The 22,273-nt window shown below is 36.1% G+C and overlaps 1 protein-coding gene across 2 annotated transcripts in view; it reads right to left on the reverse strand.

The window, feature by feature from the left end:
- Positions 1 to 22,273, reverse strand: part of LMBRD1 (LMBR1 domain containing 1) — a 65,958-nt gene that overhangs the window by 1,980 nt on the left and 41,705 nt on the right. For both annotated transcript variants that reach the window (XM_054629324.2, XM_054629323.2), the window contains exons 9-14: positions 22,062 to 22,214; positions 17,527 to 17,591; positions 16,639 to 16,741; positions 15,409 to 15,513; positions 14,823 to 14,972; positions 9,708 to 9,783 (exon numbers count right to left, since the gene is read on the reverse strand). In XM_054629324.2, coding sequence (XP_054485299.2) covers positions 9,708 to 9,783; positions 14,823 to 14,972; positions 15,409 to 15,513; positions 16,639 to 16,741; positions 17,527 to 17,591; positions 22,062 to 22,214 — 652 coding nt within the window. The remainder of the gene's footprint in view (positions 1 to 9,707; positions 9,784 to 14,822; positions 14,973 to 15,408; positions 15,514 to 16,638; positions 16,742 to 17,526; positions 17,592 to 22,061; positions 22,215 to 22,273) is intronic.

The raw sequence follows: 22,273 nt of genomic DNA on the forward strand, positions 1-22,273 counted from the left end.
TAGAGGATGGCCAGCAGCACATGCAAGCCATTTCATTAATCTCTCAAATGCAAGGAAGGGCATGCACTGAGTTCAGGCTAAGGTAAAATATCAGTTCCTGGTTGCTCATCTCGTTTTTTTTTATACTATGCTTACTATGCTTCAAACCCCACCTAAAGGTCATTTCAGAGCAGGAATTGGTGTGCAAACATGCTGAACACCATAGAAAGTAAGCAAGCCAGAAACTGCTGGTTTGTACCTCAGTTCAGACCCCAGGTTGGGAAATATTCCCCAGGAGCAGTTCAAGTAAAGATTTCCTGCCTTCTAAAGCTCTGAGTGATACACTACTCATATAATTACATAGCTCACTTTTCACAGCCATCTAAGGAAGAAATGCCGGTGAAGATACTTCAGAATTAAAGATAATGTTGTCAATACCATCTGCAGCTCTCCAGCTGGTTACTTGAATTAAAAAACAACTAAAAGACCTTCAGATGGCACTCTATAATAACTGGATTAACTAGATTATGATAAATATTTTGGAATAGTTTGACCTTGCAAGAATATTTCTATGCAACATTACAAGAGCAGATAACTAAATTTTAGCTATTGTTTCTGAACAAATGTTACTTAATAGGCTGACATGACATTTTTCATTAACTGATTCCTCCATATGACTCAATGTAGAATAAGTTATAATGAATAGCCTAAAGATAGCTACTTGCTATCCAGAATGATCAATGCGAGTATTAGATGTCTCTTGATCATGTGGAACAAAAGTACACATGGAAAGCTACCAAGCCTCCAATAGATATTGTATTTTTTTGTATTTTTGATTTTTTTGTGTATTTTTTAAATGCCACCATTTAAAAAATACAATATCTTCTATGTACATATGTAGTGCTGACCAAGGAACAAAGCTAAACAGCCAGGATTCAAGACAAAACAATTTTTAAAATGAAGAATGACAAGTACAAATAGTCATTACTACCAGAAGAGTCAACTATTTTTTGGTTTGAGTCCACTGATGAAGTTTTTCATTATGCTAAGAAATAGTTACACTTAATGTACTATTTTCAAATTAAGGCTTCTTTCAGGAAGTGAATTAGCTAGCTTATGATGAATTACCATGATAATTCTGTTAGAAGCCAAATATTAAAGTCTAAAACATGATTGTGTGCACAGAAAACTCAAATTGTGAGAACTTATTGATGAGGTCAGTCTTTTACACATCTCAAAAGACAGTAGGCTTTCACAGAAGTACATGGTTTCTTAGGGAAGAGTTACAAATTGTTGTGAACAATGTAATTTATAAACATGGGCATTATTTGAAAGTCAATACTGTACACTTGTTTTACCTGTTTATTAATCAACTAGACAATGAAAGAGATTATTCCCTCTGTAAATCCATAGATCAAACTGGGGAGAAATAAAGAGCAGAGGTCCAACACACTAGATGGTCAGATTTAGGAAAGGGCTATTTTCAAGCCCCTTGAAACAGTCCTCAAAGTTGAACAGAGACAGGAGCCCTGCACCTGGAACAAAGTGACACCGTGCAATAGTGCAGGCTCAGGGCTGGCCAGATGAAATGCAACTGTGCAGAAGTGACCTCATCTCCCAGTAGACAAACAGAACATGTAGCTACCAGTGTCCATCTGTAACTCAGAAGTGTAACTGAGTATCAATATTTCACTACCTGGAATGCAGTGAAACTCCACAAAATTGATCAGTTCTACCACTGTGACAAACTGCATCTGCAGTGGTGCCACTTTGGGCTGCCCAGTACAAAAGCAGCATTCACTTATTGAAGCAAATCTAGGGGAGGACCACTACAACAGCTTAGAGCACACAGCAGACAATGAAGATGTGTTCTTTCAGCTTGAAGTTCAGGTGCTAGCAGGCGTGTCTTACTGCTGCCTCTGCTGTCTAGTGGCAGCAGTAAGACAATAGTCATTTAATACTTACAAAGTACTAAATGAGATTCCTCCTAGACCTGCATAACAGTACAACAGATGGCAGAGCTGCAGCAAGAAACACACCATTAAATAGTAGGAGAGGCAATCAGCATAGGTAAACATTGAAGTAGGCTGTCCCTCAGAAATTCAAAGCTGGATGGATGTGAGCAACCGGCTCTACTTGCCCCTTGCTGGGGGGCTGGACCAGATGACCTCTTAGGTCCTGTGTGTACTCAAAATCATTACATGAAGGTAGATATTGAGACAACACAAATCTAAATAACAATGGTATTTTTGGATGGAAAAACCCCAGAATGAGAAGGTTATCCAAAGACAGATGAAGTCTATGTCCCCAGATTCAAGGAGAACTTAGTTTTACTTAAATACATTCAAAACTACTTCCAAAGGAAAAGCTGCATCCTTACTGTGCTTGAACATCTAAGCACTGCAAAATTTCAGACCCTAGAAGTATTGAAGGCATAGCTTCAGGTATCCAAGAATACTTATTTCATACAGCCTTGCTGCCAAAAAATCGAAACCTTGCTGTCAATAAATCAAGCTTTTTGCAAATCATAGCAAAAAGGAGCTGCTCTTTGAAGGTTCTAGGTATGGCTTTGTATGACAGATCAAATTGTTGGGACAAAGCAAGCTTCAGGAGTCTCTACAGGAGGATATTAACAAGTATATTAAAAATTTCCCTATTTTGTACCTATCATCTCACAACCTAACATCTTGATCAATATTTCATAGTGTTCAGGTCACTCCAGTGCTTCCAAAGTCCACAGAAGTTTATGGTAAAGACAGTATTTCACATATCACTTCCTCATTTCTCTGGAAACAGATTCATAGAATGGCAGCAACAGCTGTTCCAGCCACAAATACAGGATTCTTTTCTTTTCTTGTTGGCTAAACAGCAAAAAATTACTACATTCTTAATTGTCCCTTTGTCATTGGTTTCTACAAGTGTTTTTTTAATATACTATTTGAGCATATCCCCACTTATTCCATATTCTTCTCTGCTGTGATATATATGCCCACACACATATACATATACACACAGAATTAATAGCAGCCTCATTCAGCTGCTGAGCCCATCTTCACACTTGACAATCCAGCCCCTCTACTGTTGCTACTTCTCTGGTTTCACAAGCTAAAATTAATCACCTAAACAAAGCTTTTACAACTTTTGGGTTGTGGCATCCCATATCAGTTATCTTTCTCTCAGCTAACTTCTCCCAGAAACTGTTTAAATTTCAATTCATCGCTCATTCAGCTTTCACAATAATGCCAGTATTAAACAGCTTCAGCACCACTTGCTTCAAGGTTAACTTTGAAATAAAATTACACCTTTGATCCCTTATCAGACTGAAAAGCATATTGGAACAAATACTACTCACATATAGCAGGGATTTGAAAATATTTCCCAACTGGTTGTAAGTAGCTACAAAAACTCCCCACTTAGGGATGTCAATCACTACACTTCCAACACTTCAAGCTGACAGCACTTTGAAGTACTGCAGAGCACAACAGAAGCATGAGTATCAAATCACTCAGATGCTAAACAACAGTTTGCAGCTATCTAAAATCTTCTAAAATCTAGGTCTAACATACAAGCAAAAAAAGCTGCCTGCTGTTTCATCCCAGTTGTCTGGCTTTGGTGCAGCTTTTTCTTGCTTAGCTGGAAGTGGTAGTGAGATGGCACCTAAATTAGACCTGTAGAGACCAAAAGTCTAGCCAGACAAGTCTAGTCCAAAAAGCTCTTATTCAACAGAAGCTGCTCAGTAGGTCTGGAATCAAATCCTGACAAAGGAAAATATTTAGCAGGGTAAGGAGGAGCCAGAAACCTGGAAACCAGGAACTATAGAGGAGCCTGAAAAAGCTATTTGGGACAAATTATTTAGAAAGCAAACTCTGTGTTTTTTCAGTGCTTCAAGTTACAGGTAAATTGTGTATGATATTTCTCATGGTCTATGTGCAAATCAAACACAACCTGATATAAAACCAGACAGACAGAAAAAATGATGTAATCAATGTGAATAAGTCTCGTTTTATAACGAATAGATCTGATTTTGTAACAAAAGTTACAAGTCTGGATAACCAATAGCTATTTGCAGTTATTTTACAGTAAATGAACAACTGCAGCAGTCACAAAATTTCTTCATGATAATTACACATTATGAATATTTACATTAAATGGCTCAAGAATTTTTAAGTCACATCAGTGCTAGCAGGGCTTTATAGCATAAAGGAGGCTTCCTGTAGGATCCTCCAAGATTCTGTGCCAAAAGGAAAAAAGCCACTAATCAAAGCTTCTTAATGCTAAATAATAAAAGTTCTGTCTTACTGAATGATCTGGGTGTCCCATTTTTTCCCCAACAGTCAAATTTAAATGAAGTGACATGTAGGAACAGGATTTGCATTTATGTATGAATGAAGGATTTAGTTGTAGAAAGAAGGTTCTGGGTCTTACAACTAAGCACAAACAAACTTTATCCAAACATAGCAAGAGCTTTCACTACTTCCCTCTATACATTCAGAGAGTCTGTCAGTCCTTTTTGGCTGTTTTAGATTTGGAGTTCATCCTAGCACAGTTATGGCATTATAATGCAAAATTTCATCCAGCTATAAGGTTTCTATTTCACTTTGGTTACAGAGGATCTGTGAGGGTGCCAAGATTTGCATGTATTAACAGACTAGGTGAAAAACATTTAATGAGATTTGAAGAGCTAAACCTGTTAATCTCATTTTTCATAAGTTTAAAGGATGACTTGATTTTAATGTTTATTAAGTGCCCTCGAGTGAGGAAAATACTAATGCTACAAGCCCATGTATAAAGTGAAAAGGTATAGCATTTGCCAAAAGCTAAATCTGAAGCCATTTTAATTCCAAAGAGATAATACCCAGTTTCTACAGGGAAGCAATAAACCATTGGATCGGCCTGCTGATGGAAAGAGTGTTCTCAGTGCTTTTGTTGAAAGTAGAGATCCTTTGAAACATTGTGTACAATTCAGGTTAATTGCAAGCACTGGCCACATGGGTTTTAAAACAAGCCATAATTGTTACTTCACATCTATGAATTGCCACCTTAAACTTGAAGTTCTTCAAGAGGCATTTTCTGAGTCACCCTTGAAAACCTTATTTTAAAGTAACTAGAGGCAAACAATTCTTATTATAAAGATATAGCCAGTGATAAACATCAAAGGCAATACTCTAGGGATGAACACAGATGTAAAACTCTACAAAGGAAGCAGCAGATAGCCTAACCTACTATTTTCATTCTTACCGAAACCTCCTTCTTTAGGTAAAATAATTGTTGGAATTGACATATCTAGACCTGCATGTCAGTGAACAATGTACTGCAAAAAGATACTTATAGCAGTCTTAACTGTTCATATTGTTTACAGGTGTCAAAAAGGGCTTTCTGTGCTCAGACATGCACCACTGTGCCTATCTATACGGAGTTCTTATGGTTATAGAGGACTTAGAAAGTGTTAGGTTTAAGTATAGATTCAGGGTAAAGTACTAGAGAAGTCATTCACAAAGCAACAGGAAAATATAAAGTACTCACTAAAATCCTTACTTTATGTTAAGCACTCTAACTTTTCAAATTAAGTAATTTAGAACAACAGTTTGGAAGTGATAACCTATAGTCATACAACTCTTCATACAAAATTACTAATATAATAATAATAGAGGCTTCTTAGAAACTTGCTTGTGGTTTCCCTCTGCACATCTCCTGCATTTCTCTAGAAGAGAAAGAGAATATGCTCCTGTTTTGGCATTTGTATTCGGGCCTCCTTTCCAGCTTGAGTAATGTCTACATCTAGTCTTTATTCAGGCAAAAATAAAGCCTGAGGTCCTGAACACTTTGACTTCTACCTAATAAGTGTGTCTTAAAAGGCAGCACAGATCAAGTAATTTCAAAGCCTTAGAAATGAGATTTTTTCTTTTTTCTCACATCACATATAGCTCCAAATCAGCACAGGTCTATGAAAAAGGCCTAGCAGACAGACTGTACCCAGCATGTAACAGGCCTTGGGCAGGGCTCATTTCCTCAATGAAGGAAGAGAATCCAAGGGGGATTTAGAGCAAGTTATGCATTTAAAGAGAGTGATGCTTAAAAACTAGATCTTTTAATCTAGAAAGAGGAAGATAGTGTTTGTCAGATCTCATAGTTTGGGCTTGCAGCTGAGTCATTGCTCATTTACATTAAATCCCATTAACCTGTTAAGGTAAACCTATACCAAGTTTTCAACACATTAATCCCACTGCAAGAGTCGTAATCAAATAATTGAACTTCTTTGCTTTACCTTATAGTCAAGCAAATTGTGGACCCAACATTTCAGCTGTCATTAGCCTTGAGAACAGTCATCAAATGATATTTTTGCCCAACTGTATTGAACATGGAAAACTAAAGCTTGTTTTGCCTATAACAAATATAACTTATAACAAAAATAACTTGCTGCCCCTGAAAGACTACTTAAAGAGTCTTTTAAGTTAACCAAAACACAAACACTTTGTGCAAGATGATTAACTAAAAAAAGGTACTTGACTTAAAAGATGTACCCTGCTCTATTATTTTTGTCTTCTATTCTGTTTCATGTAGTTACACTATTATGACCCTTATCTGAGTATAAAACAGATTTACCACCTGCATATCAGGAGTAAATAAAGACAAGCTTTGCTGAATGAAAGCAGATAATGCTAAAACATATATATAAACTATAAATACTCAAGGATGTGTTTTCTGTAAGATTGCATTTTAACTGCCTTGTGTTTCTCCAGGAAGTGAAATTGTCCTTTGGACCAAACAAAACATTAGTTTGAAACAAATCTACAGGAAACACTGCCCAATACAGCCTGAAGTATTAGCTGTTACAACTTGATCAGGTCTCTTCTACCATCTCAGTAAAAAACCAGTAATTTACTTAGTAACAGTAAGTAGAGATCATATCTCCAACATCTGAGCATTCCATAAGACAACAGATTGCTTTAAGCTTATCTATCAGCACAACCATTAAAAGGTCATTGCTTGCTTTATATTTAAGGAAAAACACCTGTTAGAATTTAATCAGTTTAAGTGGAACAAAATTAATTGAGGAGACAAATCAATGTTTGCATTTTGTTATAGTTCACTGGTTTACACAAAACCCTAGTACCAAAGAAGGCAATTCAAACTGCAAGTACTTGACCAACCTTTCTTTATCTTAAAGTTATGGCATCTATTTTTTCCCACATCTAATAGCCCTAAAAATAAGAGAAATTGTACTTAAAAGTTTAGTTACTACCTTTGAAACAAATCTGACTTGTCAAGATGCTCTGTCTGATCACAGAAAAGAGTAGCATCTACTTTTCATTAGTTTTGTTACCAGCTATTAAAAATTGCAGGTATTCCAAGGTAAGGATTACATCTCCAGTTTCTAAAACTGACTAGATTAAACAATCATTTAAGTGTTCTCACTGATGTAACTTTTTAAAAAAAGTTGATTCTTACAAAATAAACTTTTCTTTCAGTTATAAAAATATATGAATTGCCTGAATGTATTATCTACAGTTAACACAACTCCACTTAAGCCTTTTGATCACATTGATATTCACATTTAAAAAATATCCATCAATTTTCTAATTAGACTAGCTCAGCACAGGACAGCATATCAACATCTTCACCTCTTTTCTATTAAGAAAGGAGACCATGACTCAGAGATAGCCACTGCAACAACATGATGATGACAAACCAAAGCCATCATTTACACAAACCAACTTCTGTTCAGTACATCAGAAGACTAGTTTGAAGCATCAGCATATTATTTCCATTGATAAAAGTAAACTAAGGAAGAAAATCATGTAAAGTATTAAAAGTATTCAAAAAAATTCAAGTATGGGTGGAATTGAGCAAGTTTATTTAAATCTAACCCCAGTTTCTATAATTAGGCAAAGTCTGAGGAATTCAGACTATTTTAATTTCTCTCACAAAGGTCAAGACTAACAAGCTTATCAATGCCAGTGAGTATATTCTGCTTTCAGCACATACTGGCCAAGTCAAGAAGCTGCTTACAAGAAACAAACATCTGTACAATTTGGACAAAAGTGATCTCATTTTGAAAGGCAACAAATTTGCTCTTCTAAATTTTGCCAGAGTTTCTATATTTAATCACAAAAACAGGACAGCTTAAACATTAATTGAACAACTGTATTTGCCAAAATATCTAAATACTTGAAACTGCATTATGTCTAAAAACAGCCATCAAAAAAAATGGATTAATGTTTTAATTAAGGGGAAAAACGGGGGAAAAAAATCCCCCTTGGGAAATGCTATGAACCACCAGGAACAAGACTAACACATATACTAAATTTGAAGATAAGCACAATAAATTTGAAGATAAATACAAGGGAACTGCCCTGCAGAAGAGACCTGGCTTGATAGACTCGGAACAAAGAAGTAATGGTCCAGTTACCTCTACTAGAACAAAAATAAATTAAGTTTCATATTTCCAATAACAAAAGTAGAGAAAAACTGAGTGGGTATTAAGAACTTCAAGAAGCAGTCAAAAAATCAGGTGTTACAGAATACTGATAATAAGAGGAGAACACAGGACAGCTATTTATCTTTTCTATGAAATAACTAACACTGTAAAGCATTTTCAGCTTTACATACAGAGGAGCTGAAAGTTGTATACATAATACAATTGCTGTTCATACAGAGGAGCTGAAAGTTGGCCAGAATAAGAACAATTGAAGGCTTAGGTTCAAAAAAATCTGGACCATTCTGAAGGCTACAAATCTTATGCTGAGATCAGTGTTAGCAATCAATATGATTGTGACCTTAAAGAGTACTTTTTCACTGTTGATTTGCAACAGCTTCTGCAAATCAAACTGTGAAAAAACCCTATATATGCAGAAGGAAAGGAAGTGTAAAGGAACACTGCAAAAAATAAAACCAGCATGATTCCAATTAGCTTGGTTTTTTAATAAAACCAGGCTAAAAGTCACTCACAAACTTACTCAAGTTCCACAGAGGAATAAGCACTAAATAAAATGTTAGTAGTCTCTCTCTCAAAAAAAGATAAAAAAAATCAACCACTAAGGCCTGCATAGATAGAAAGTCCAGGAACACTCCAGCACTGTCCATCTGCTCTCTAGTCATTACTTAACTCTAGAACAACCACAATACATTTTCTGCCCAAGTAACGGTCAAAAGGGGGCATTTAGTAATACAGCTGAGAAAATTTCTCATTCCCTATTATCTCCAGCATACCTCTAAGAGAATTAGAGAAAAATAGTCTAAGATTTCTAGTTCTACTGCTATTGTTGCTCATGGAAGAGCCCACATTTACATCTCATTAAAAATTATGTAATTCTCTTATCTGTAAGTTTCCACTGAGAATCTCAAGTTCCACTGAGAAGCTCAGACCTTTGTTTTCCTGAATACCTTGAGAGACCAAATAGAATACTTGTCTGCATGTTTGTATGATAAACAGACACAGTGAAGTGCACTTTCAATGCTAAGCTATTCACCAGCTGGGGTTTATTTTTAAGATCTTCTACATACACATTAAAGCAAATGTGAGATTTTAAATTTAACTGGAATGCTTTGTTACCCATGGTTTCTACTAAAAATAGTCATTCCTTCAAATGAATAAAGTAAGCTTTAACTTAACTATACATCAAAGTTTCATTTTAGGCAAATGAAAGCCATCAAGACAGATTAAGCTGCTTATTACAGCTGAGCATGTACCTATCACAATGGAAATAAAAGGAACTAATTTATCTTACCTTCAGGTGCATCTGCATCACAGTCTTTAGACACAAGTGTCACATTCCTTGGCTGACCATCAATTGTCTTATTACTCTGCATTATAAATATGGAAAATTAGTACATTAGTCTTCCAGAAGTGGTCTTCCATAGACAATGATAATGCAGAAACCAAATATATTTTCCAGTGAATTAATTAAAAAACCCCTTAAGTCTTGTAGACTAATCAAAAGTATTTTTGAACAGCAAAAGCACAGTAAGCTGTGAGCAGTAAAACAAGAACATTTCTAAGTATGATTTCATTAACAAAACAATAGCTTGTGTTCTTTTTGAAGACTTGAGAAAAATATACTTGAGCTCTGAAAAGAAACCTTTTAACTGTGCATAAAATTAATTTGAAAATCAACTTTGGTGATGAAGACACCACAGAATTGTTAAAAAGGATAATGATGATAATAAATACAATTTACTTCTGGTCTAAAAGGCAGATGACGGCATGCAATGTACTTGGACTGCCAGAGTGGAAGAAGAAGAATTATGCTTAAGTCAACTATTGAAAATCCAAATGTATCTGCTTAAATATCCCAAATCTTTGGAAAACTGACCCTTTCAGGGAACATGAACTCTGTGCTCCACATTTTTGAACAATCAGTGAATAATTTTAGCAGAGTCCAATGTAAATCCTTTGCTCTACAATGATTTTTTTATACCTTGATACACTTTAAAGGGTCACATACCTCCTTCTACTTCCTTGCACCCTCATGATTTCCTAAACAGAAAATCCTCTAAAGAAATCAGTAAGAGTCAACACTTTTTCTTCAGACTGAAAGAAGTTCCTTAAAACATTTCAGCAATCAGTACAAGCTGGCACATAAAACTAAGCTCTAACTTCTCTGAGGAAGTTCATCAATATTAAGCAAATTCAGCTTTCACTTTGAACAGTCAAGAGAAACAACTCTGTGTCTGTACAAAAAAGTAGCAATTTGTACATACAGTTAATTTTGTTTCATGCAAGGCCATGAAAGTGGGGAGACTGTCCTAAAAAATGGATCTAAATTGAATATGACTTAGTCACAGGGATCAAGAACAAAAGAGAAAGTGTAGACAAACAACAGGGTAAGAACAGAACACATAAAATTTCAAATCATTCAGTGTGCATTTAGCAGTTTCCCATCTCCAGAATGTATTCCAGCTGACTGTCACTATTCCAGCTTACACTGCTCAGTCACAGAAGCATTTCTTTCAGAACAGTATCATACCTTGTACAATTCCATGGGACACACCAAAAGCACAAAACAACCACAACATAGCCATTTCAAAGTTTTGCCTTCCTTATCTTCATTTACTTTACCATATTAACAGAACTTTAAATACAACAATAGCTAGACCTCTGGGCTTTTTTGGACAACATCTATGCTTTTTTCCAGGTCTTATATCACTGTTCTCCATGACCACTCCTATAATTCCAGACACTTTTAGTATAAGTATTGCCAGAGTAAAACTTTAGTGGTCAGTTATCCCATCTACACCGATGCAGAAAGCAGGATGCATCAAGGCCAAGCATGAGACAAAACTATGGACAGAAACTCAGTATGTGCTTCAAGAGCTGACACATTTTGGACACCTCAGAAAATAGCAAGCTATTATATAAAGGGTTAGGATACAGCCTGTTACACCTACATGATTAGTTTCTTCTTATGTTAAGGACCAAGAACTTGAAAAGATCTGTTTCCACACAGCCATTCAAGGGATGATACTTCTGGATTCCTGCTGCTGACAATTGAGACACTGAGTCCTGCAATTTAGCTCCACTCCTCCAAATTACCTATGTGATGACTGAAGAAAGAAAGCAATCATTGCTGTTCTGGTCCCCAGTCAGGGAAAAGTATCCATGTTGCTTATGGCTTTTTAATTCCTGTCTGGTCCAATAGGTCTACTGGGTACAAATACCAGTAAGCAGTGGTCCTTCAGACAAAGGCAAAATAACCCTTGGCCTTATTGAACAGAAATAGGAATTATACCTCAAGTATGGGCAAAGTTATGCTTTTGCTAGAAAGCTAAGAAGGTAACCTAGATGTAGATACAATTCTTTCTTTGTGAAAGGTTATAAAAAGTCATTGCTGATTAACAGTCAAGACAAATTGCTTCAAGAGGTGAAGCTAAGCTATCCTTGGTGTCTAAAGAGCTATGAAAGTTGAACACATTCCTACAGAGGGATTCAGTTGGTATGGGCACTACATCCAGAAGAAATTTTCCCAAGTTTCCTACAGACACCAGAGCTGAAGACACTTTTGATGAATTGGGGTCACATGCTTTGAGCACACCAGTGCTCAGAGTTAATAAAGCAAGTAGCCCAGGTCTAGTTAATGTTAATTGCCTCACAAAAGCTCCAATTTCATACATATAAATATTCAGTTAAAAGGAAAAGTTACCAGCACTTCCAAATTAAAAGCTCTTGCCAAAAGTAACAGTATCCAAAGGAAACAGTCCAAGATTCAAATAGGAACCTAACCTATCCCATGCATTACTATAGATTGTGATAACAACTTAGCCTGATACATTACTAGATTTGGAATTACTGTACAGCAAAGCAGAAGGGGGAAGTGCTCCTTTCACACAGTCTATGAGCCACCAGACTGTCATACACATGTTTATCAGCCCAGCCATCCACTAAGCTTTCTTGGAATAAGGCTCATTTATTGCTTGGTTCTTACACACTGTTGGTTACCAGTGGTGAATTCTAAAGGATGAAATCAAATGTAATGTGAGAATTACAATGAAACAATGAAAATCTGGACTGTCAAAGTGTACTGGTGCACAGGGTTCTCAGGTTCTCATCATCAGGAAGCTTGCTGTGCCTAGTTCACTTGCCCTGCTCCTGATTATGCTCCTGGACACTCCTAAATCCATAATCACCAATTCAGTAACTCTTAAGAACCTCTTCATTACTACCTCCACAGAAAAATACCTTGCTTCTCTTCATTCCCAGACTCCATCTCTCCTCACTTCAAAATCTCACAATTTAACATCCAGTTTCCAAGGTAGTCAGACATAGAAAATGTTTCTGATACATTCTAAAATACTCTTGGAGAGGATGTTTTCAGAAAACCTTGTATCTATTTGGTATGCCAGAGAAGCTCAGATGTAATTTACCAGCACATTCTTTATGTCTCATGTTATTTTAACAATAAAACCAGATTCCACTGTACTTTAAACACAGCTCTTTGAAATGAGACATAACCTGAAGACTCAGGATGGCTATCTTGACCAGAACATTTTGAAATCCTTTAAACAGAAAGTTACAGCTCTTCTCAACCATTCCAGCTAATCCTTCTTGCAGTGCTGATCAGGATTATATTGCAATAGCTGCAAGAATGACAAGAGCCTTTCTACTGATGTGCTCTATTCTCTTGGCCCTTTTTTTCTCAGAAATTATATATTTTTCTTCAGGTACTTCTTGTCATAAACAACTAACATGCAAGTGTTTAAGTGTCAATCCTTCTGCCTCCTGTAATATACACACTTTTTTTATTCATAAAGGAAAAAACTTCTAGCTACAGTCTTTATTATTTTCTCTTCAAATCTTTCATGCTATCTACAAACTTTATCACAAAGTTCTACGTAAACACACCTAAACTGACTTTCATCTTAGTTTCATGCTACTACTACCCTAATTCTGACAAGTTGAGCCAATGAACACCTAAGCATGTTTATTTTGTGTTAGGTATATTTAGCACAAAATCTAATGGAATTAATTACATTTCCTAAATACCACATATTCACATTCCCTACAGTGATTCTATTACTGTGCTTGGATTGCTATCAGGATGAACAATTGCTCATTACCAGAGAATTCCAATGTAAAGACAGCAGTAAGTAGCATTTACTGAGACCTCCACTTCCTGCAGTGACAATCCTACTGCACCAATGCATTTAAGTTGAGCAAGTTCCTCTTCTCTAGCTCATTTAACACTATTCCAATTTCAATTTCTCCTTGTAATCCTTTTGCCCCAAGAATTCTGTATCCACTGTTTAAACTAAGAGAATTGATAGTAATAAATTACAAAAATTACTAATTTGTTGCAGCTGAAGGATGTCAGCAGGTGCTTGGTTTGTAAAGCAGGTGTGTTCTCCCACAGGAACATCCTCCCAGAGAATTACAGATATTCCGAAAGCTCAAAGCAGCATCCCATCACTTCAATCTCATTTAAATTTTTTCTTTTGAACACTCCAGCTCAACTGTTTTGTCTTTGTGACACTTAAACATCAAACAGCACACCAAGGGATCTTGACTTCACTGTGTCTGAATAAGCAACCAGTTCATAACCTGGTTACTTGTCTACATTTGCAAGATCAGATCTAATGAACTCTACCCTTGTAAGATACCAGACCTCAATAAACAGCCATCCATGAAACCTCTCAAGATGCTTCTGATATGCAACTCCGAACTTCCCCATAAATATGCAGGCTGCCACTCAAACTAAGATGTAATACAATAATTTAATTCTTCAGGTACAGAAGATGAAAGACGTAAAAAATCAAAACCTTGAAATACACAAAAGTGCAATAACAAAATCAGAGATTAAATTTAAATTGCTTAATGCTGTAGAATATTTTACAGTGCAAGAACTGCATGGAGTTTCATGAAGCTCAACAGTCCAAAGTGCCTGAAATGTGATGAATGTGCACACACTTAGCTCCACTCAGTTTATTATTTTCTACTGTACCAATTCTATTCTACTGTCATGATTAAAAATCATCAACCATAGAACAGCATTGATTTCATTCTGTACACAGCTTTACACATTCAAAACAATCATCCCTGCAGTCACTCAGCAACCTAAGCAGACCAGCACAAAATCTAGTGGAAGCTATCAACTGTCTTATCAAAAGGAGTAAAACAAACCTCAGTTTCACACTAAGTCTTGAGATGACTAAGTCATAATTTCTTGGGAAATTAAGTTTTGTCATATATAGTGCAATCAGTTTCTGCCTTGTGTATTACCAAGAGCCCTTCTAGTATTTAAAAAACTGCCTACCAAATCTCTTTGAAAACTGCATCTGACTTTCAAAGTTTCTGTAAACAGTACACTTTAATACAGAAAATAAAATTTAAACAAAAAAAAGCATCTCACCTGTACCAGGTATTTCTGGCTTCCATACATTACATACTGTGGAGCAAGACTATAAATCATGTAACTTGTATGAAGAACTATCAACAGAAGTATCATACAGAGAAATAAGAGTGCTTGAGGTCGAGTTTTTCCTCGTCTGATTTTATAAAGCTAAAATCAGAAAAACAAATATTAATACAATGAAATAGCTCTTTTTTTTTTTCCTGAAGGCATTCAGAAAGCTCTTTAGTTCAAATAAGTTTTAAATCTACTGCCAGAAGTGGGAGGTTGCTAAAATTATCTTCTGGCAACTTAATTCCAGTGGTTCAAAGCAGGTTTTCAGGTGTATTTACCTAAATTTCAAAGCACAGCTATTCAACCAAATTAAGTTCTATTTGTGTTAATGGCCCAAAAGTCTGATAACTTGGTAAAATGAAACACCTTCTAAAAGCAGTGCAAAAGGTACAATAGGCTTTTAACACTCATTAGACATACAGACAATGCTATTGGCAACACCCCACATTCATGAAGCAATACAAAAATCTTAAATATATTCAAGAGCACATATTTTTTAAATATCTGAGTATTAGAAACACTCTTAATTTACCCTTGTCCAGAAGAACCATATTCCCATATTTCGAATCCCTGCCATTGAAGTGAAGATAAAGTACATAACAATAGTTGTGATAAGAATATAATCAAGTGGAAAAACCTAAAACAAGAACACAAGCAGTTAAAAAGACAAGGAAGAAAGCTCTTCTCCCACTCAAAACTAAGTAGCTTCTACTTCTATAGCTTATATCTGAGGTAGTCAGAGTCCTATTTTACATAGCTGACTCCAAATATAGCTAATGTAGCTTGCTGCTAATAGAGCTTAGACAATTAATCTGGAAACGCATTAAGTACTTTTATTAATTTAAGACATGCCTTAATTTTGAAGTGTTATGCATTTTTAGACCAAGAAATACTTAATTATTTTAAATACACCCACAGAATGACAAGTCCACAGTGACAACAATTAATTTAGGACTGCATATTTGTGACTATTTTTCTGATCATATTTGCATACAAAACTTATATTTACATTAATAAAAGCTTGAGATAATATTGCTGCTGAACACTACTTTCCTCAGTGAACTACAAGCTTAGATGTTCAACAGTTTTAAAAGCTATGGGGAAGCAATGCATTGTGCTGACCCATTACACCAAAAATACAGGAATACCTCAACTGGAGGGGGAATAAAGCACTAGCTTAATATCAAAGCTTTTCTTTTTCTCAGTTTACTCATCACAAACTCAAATTTTTATGTGCACTTGTTGCCATCCAACTCTACTAAAGTTAACTGATACATGTTTTTACATTGGGTTTGCTTCCAAGACTAATGCCTTACTATAATATAGCCAATGTTGCATTTGTTTCAGTGTGCAATATATTAAAAAGTGAAAAGTTGCATTTACTTGACTAAAAAGGCCTAAGTTATAGCAGTTGTAATTACTATGTACTGGTGTACTGATCAGTACACCAATGAGAATGTATGTAGGACATGTGACAAAGTTGTTTTATTCTCTGCATAGTAACTACAACTGCTGTCATTCTCTGTTGCCACTGTATTCTCATCACATAGAGATCAGTTTCAAGCACCACCTTCCTTGCCCAAACTAGATTCCATTCACCCAAGATTTTCATATTGCAACTAGTAACTAAAAACAAGGAAGTTGCCTTGCTTTTACTGAACACACATTTAGATAATATTGTTTTAATCAATTACTTGGGGAGAAGTTTGAAAGGAAATAGAAGAGCATCCTTACATATGTACATCACCACTTCTTTACTTACCCTTTGAAGAACTGGTAACAGCATATTCAATGGATTGGTCAGATTAGTTCCTAGAATTATAAATCCAGAGTCGAAGCCAGCCGAATGCAGAGCTTTGTCCAAACTGCAGTAATTAGAAAAACTGGGTAAGTACTGTGGCTCTCCCAGAGCTCTGTCCTTAGTTTTAAAAGGGCAACTCAAAAGAAAAAAAAAAAAAAAAAAAAAAACAAAAAACACAAAAAACAACAAACTGAACTAATCCCAGAGAGTGACAGCTGTCTAACATCTATACAGACACATGCTTTGCTTTCCACACTCACTGCACTTGTTCTGTGAAAGATATATTGATTGCTGCATCTCCTCAGCATTTTTGCTTTTCCCTAGTTTGTGTCATAAAGCAAATGTCCCCAGTCTGACAGATCAAAAATGCCAATATTTGACACCTTTGGTTAGTATCAATCCACATTGACATCTACCAGATTTGCAGATGGCTATGTTGCTTTTGACACTATAAAGCCATTTCAATGTAATGCACATCAAAATGGATTAAACATGTAATTTACTATAATTTAAAGATTTTAAGCACCTGTTAACTAGTCAAAGTACCTGCAATAAGACTCATTCAAGCAAGCAGAATACTTCTGTCATCTGAATTAAAACTTCCTGAACACATATACTTAATTTCTCTGCTGAATCAGAACTGTTTCCCTCCTGAAAAATAATCTTTCTTCAGTTTGTTTTGGTACATTTTGCTCCATTTCAATATAAACTATTATAACAAGAAGTGCAGCTCTATTGACAGAAATGTAACATTGAAAAGAAGGGGGCTGAGGCAACCATCCAAATTTTTCTATTAGAGCAGAAATTACGTAATTTAAATGGTCAAGGAAAATGCTGAAATGCACTTACTTTGACAAGAACAGAGAGACAGTGAAGAGCAATGCCACAATGATGAAGAACACTCCCCACACAATCTACAAGTAAAAAATTTAAAACAATTTAACTGAAAGTGTTGGCAGTTGATGCAAGAAGTGAACACTTGCCTTTGTTTCAATAAGAAACTAATGACACTGGAGCACTTCAGGGCTTAAATACACTTGAAACAGTAACTTTTTGGTAAATACTTGAGAGAAGTGCTCACAAAACTTTTACCATGTTAAACATAGTTTGTCAAGTACTGATATCACATGCTCTAGTGTAACACAAAAATCTACCCCAATGTCAAAAGTGACATTAAGAAAAGAGATGACACATTATATTTAACAAAAACTGCATTCAGCAGAATTCACAACCTGTATTCTCTTTATTATCTGGAAAGCCTTGACCACCCCATGTGTGCCCACCTTCCAACAGGAGGCAACCTGTGCACAGCTTACAAGGAACACCTCACCCTTCCTGAGTAAGAGCTCCCTTCTGTAGCACTATTCTGAAATGCACAATGCCCAAGACACTTGGGAGTGATGAAAAACTCAACCAATCCCAAATGCCAGGTCTTCATTAAAACACAGAAAAGTGTTTTTGTTATGCCTACCAAATACAGCACTCCAGCCAGGAACTGATTCTCCAAGCTGTCTCAACCAGAACACTACCTACTGTGTTTCTTGGATTATCAGCTAGTTCAGGAAACTATTCTCCCTCCTTCTGACAGGTTTTCTCCCTCACAATCTTTTTCACTGGGAGTTATGGGGATGATACACAGAAGAGAGCCCAGATAGGAAACTCATTCAGTTACACTGTATTTTCATTACAGTTTCACTGTATTTTCCTGGAAACCCTAGTCATGGAATACAAACAGATAAGTGCACTGAAGTTCCCAAAACCACATTTTCAGATTGCTAGACCTGAGACCTCAACAGAGTCATTTCAAAATTCTAAATGCAGGTACTCAATGCACGGTCTTCCACGTGAATGATGGAGTTTCACAGTTTTATTAGCCTCAAAACTTGGCACACAACCATCATGAAAAGGTAAAGAACTTTATTACAGCTGCTCATTAAAGACTCTCAGAGATACAATGCTATTATTGTTCATTAAATTCTGAAGATAAACTTCCATCTGCAAACTCTAACACAATATTAGAACATCACTAACAGAACAACTCAAGTTATGTAGGTCTTATTAGATATAGATTTAGAGATCAATATCAAGGTAAGTATTAAGTTTTGCATTTCCACGTAATTAAATGTACTAAGATTTTACCTCTCCACAGCAAATCCTACTAGGTATTAGCTGTATGGGAAATAGATATTGAAAACCAATAGAGACCAAGAGTCTGAATCTCATAATTCTTCACTATCTTCTGCCAGCTATGCCCACTAGACAGGTACTTGTATTGCTTCTGGAATATGCCTGTCTTATGAAGTGACATCTAACATTAAGAAATCCACAAACAGTTGGTACTTGTTTAAAAAGCCTAAAAAATAACTTCCAAAAACTGTTAATATTCATCCTGTAGACAGACAACAAGGTCAGCAAAAGAGGTGCTGCTCCAGAGAATGGAGCAAGACATTTCTATCCCAGCCTGTTAAGAGGACTATGCTGCAGCAAATAACCACACTTAGCCCATGGAGAGCCCCAGATCAGAACAAGAGGATATTTTCTAAAGGAAGCTGCAGCCTACAGAGATCCCACACGTGCTTCTGAGAGGAACTACAGTTCATGGAGTTCCCCTCACACTGGAATAGAAACAAAGTGTGAAGAGGAAGCAACAGCAGAGTAGAGGTTTTATGGACTGATGGCAACTCCCTATTTCCCCTCTGTGCCACTCCAGAGTCAGGACAAAAGGAGTTGAGCCTTGGAAAGAGTCGGCATCTCTGCTCATGGAGATCTCAAAACAGAGCACTTGACCTCCTTATATTACCTTAGGCATTTCCAGTTTGCTCCCAACAGCTGTGAAGTACACTATGAAAATACAGATGCAATACTGCAAACTTGTTATTTTTGAGCAGACTTCCATGTTTCATATCCTATAGTTTTGTTCACATATTGAGCAAACATAGCTATGTGCTCTGGAGTTTGTTTTCCCTAAAAAAAAATTTTAGAACTCCCATAGTATACAACATTTCTCTTGTTGCTGAGAGTATCAGATGAAAGTGTAAGAGTCCATAAAAAAGGAAATGCCACATTTTGTAGAAAGAAATTAGACTAATTTAACACTACTCAACCACACGTTGGCCAATACTCAGTTCCCTGGGATCTTAAGATGTGAAGCTTTTGAATGAATTGAAAAACTAACAGCTTCATCTTTGAGTAAGCTTTGAGTAAAATAATCATCAAAAGAGGCTTTCTACATAAAGAAAAAAGTTTTGCCTTTAACAAAAAATCACACGCTCCTAGATACTTAGCAGTAAAAACAATTAAAGCAAGAACACTTGAGGACACTATACAAAGACATGATAACAGAAGTTTGAATGTAGACACTGTGCTAACACCATAAAAGACCTTGAAGATTAAATGCAATTCCTGAACATGTTATTCTGTTCTGTCAGTCCCAATAAGAGCCAGCAACTCCCATAAATTGACCATCCCAAATATAAAGCAGAAAAAGGATTCTCTATCTAGTACTTGCTTCACAGGAAATGGAATTTTTCTTGAAGTCTGAGAAGCAGACGCACAATTGAACAGTAATATCCAAATTGAAGGCACTGAAGTTGAAAATGTTGTAAAACAGTAAGCAAAGCTCCAAGATACTTTCTGCACTTCTACATTGAACAGAAGTACTACATATGGATATCAAACAGATTTTCACCTTTTCTTAAAGCCCAACTGAACAATTCACAAGTTATATATCTGCAAAGACATCCCAAAGGCTCTTCAAGCAACACTAAAACAGCTCTGAAAGAGTTAACATGCAATTAAGTGATGGACATTACCACCTTCACAGGACAGCTCTAGTCAAAGTAAACAAGTTCTCTGACATGCTTCATAGCACAACCATAGTCTAAGAAAAATCTGTCAGGAAAAATTATCCACCTGCAACTCTGCTTTAGTCTGTGATTCATGAGTCAACAACTCACAGTGACTGTCACAGTTACTGAGTGAACACAAAGCTTTCAAACCATGAAAACAAGGAGACACTGGAATACCATCAGACTGTAGGTGATAAGCTGTAACTAATGTTATTGTATGCTTTCCTGTGAGAACACAATGAAACATTCAAGTACCAGAGACAAAATATATGGCCAACATATTTCTAAAATTTGAGCTTTATGTGAAAAGTTGTAGAAGCTTAATACCTTATACACAAGATGTATTAAGTATTTTTAAATCAAAAGGAAGCCTCCAAACTGTTAAGATGAATAGTTAGGGATATTTGTCCTTTCAATGAAAGAGCTCAGTCTATATTTGTAATGTATCATAGCAAGATAACTCCACTAAGAATTGCACGCTGAAAGCTTTTGTTCAGTGGCAATTTCAGCCCAGCACTCAGCATTAACAGCAGCAATGACAGAAGAAATGGTTTACCCACCCCTCTCCCAGCTTTCCCAAAAGCAGCCTACAGTTTAAAGTAATGCTGAAATTTCTTCCTACCTCTAGTTGGCAAGAAATACTTTATATGGCAATACTGTTCTTAAAGGTACTAGTCTTCAAAACCAGGTATCTACTGAAAATCAAAGTCCTAAGATCAAAGAGACCAAGATAAAAGCTTTACCCCAGTAACCATCTCCTTTGCATTGGTTAAGTATCATGACATTACATTCTACTCAGCTAGCTTGCTATTTATCAAGTAATTCCTTGGCAAGATGCTTGTTCCAAATGCATATATTATCAAAGTGTCTCTCATTTCTGCTGGATACATGTAATTTGGATTAACCTAAGCTAACTGACAGCCATAGAATTCTTCCTTCTTCCCATTTTCATATTTTTGATTAAAAAAGTAAGACATTCAGATTTTCTATGGCAGAAGCACCAAAGTAAATCAGCTAGGATTTGTTCATTTTTAATCTTAATCAGAGATGAGACAAAGTAGAAGGTTTTCCAACAGCTCAGAGTTCACTATTGTTGTAATAGGACAGAAAATAAAACAAGACGCATGCTGGAACTTCTAAGGTAAAAAGAAGGGCAGTTTATTTTCAAGCTCCTATATTTATAAACTTTCAAAAGTGACAGTGGATTGGAGGATGAAATTGCCACCTCTCCAATGATGAACCAACAGTTCATCAACTTTCTCCTCTTCCAGAAAAGAATGCAAAAACAATCATTACTTACATGAAAGCATGTGAGACCTCCATTGCAAAAAATGTAAACATCAGAGGGCTTTGAAGAACTTAGAAGAACAGGGCAACACACTATAGGGCTATCATCGTGTAGTACTGGAGTAAATTTAAAAAAAAAGTGCAGCTGATATTCAGGGCGGTAATTGATAAACTTCACCTGTGATTTATGTGGAGATAAGGAAGTTGGAAGTTATTTCAACTTAAGTACCAAAAAGTGAGAAGTTTTACCTTTAGAGGTCGAATAGCTTCACAAGCTTTTGTCCACCAGCTTTTCTCAATAGATTCCAGATGCCTCTCTCTCCTTCGAAGTGTCCTTAACCTCTCTTCCAGTTGCTGCAATGTCCGTCTATCCCTTGATGACAGAGGACGACCATCTCTGCACTGGTAACAAAAGAGTGCAAAAGATTAAGAGTCACCAAGTCAAGAAAATAGACTTGACA

This window comes from Agelaius phoeniceus, chromosome 3 (genome assembly GCF_051311805.1).
Source record: "Agelaius phoeniceus isolate bAgePho1 chromosome 3, bAgePho1.hap1, whole genome shotgun sequence".
Classification (NCBI taxonomy): domain Eukaryota; kingdom Metazoa; phylum Chordata; class Aves; order Passeriformes; family Icteridae; genus Agelaius; species Agelaius phoeniceus.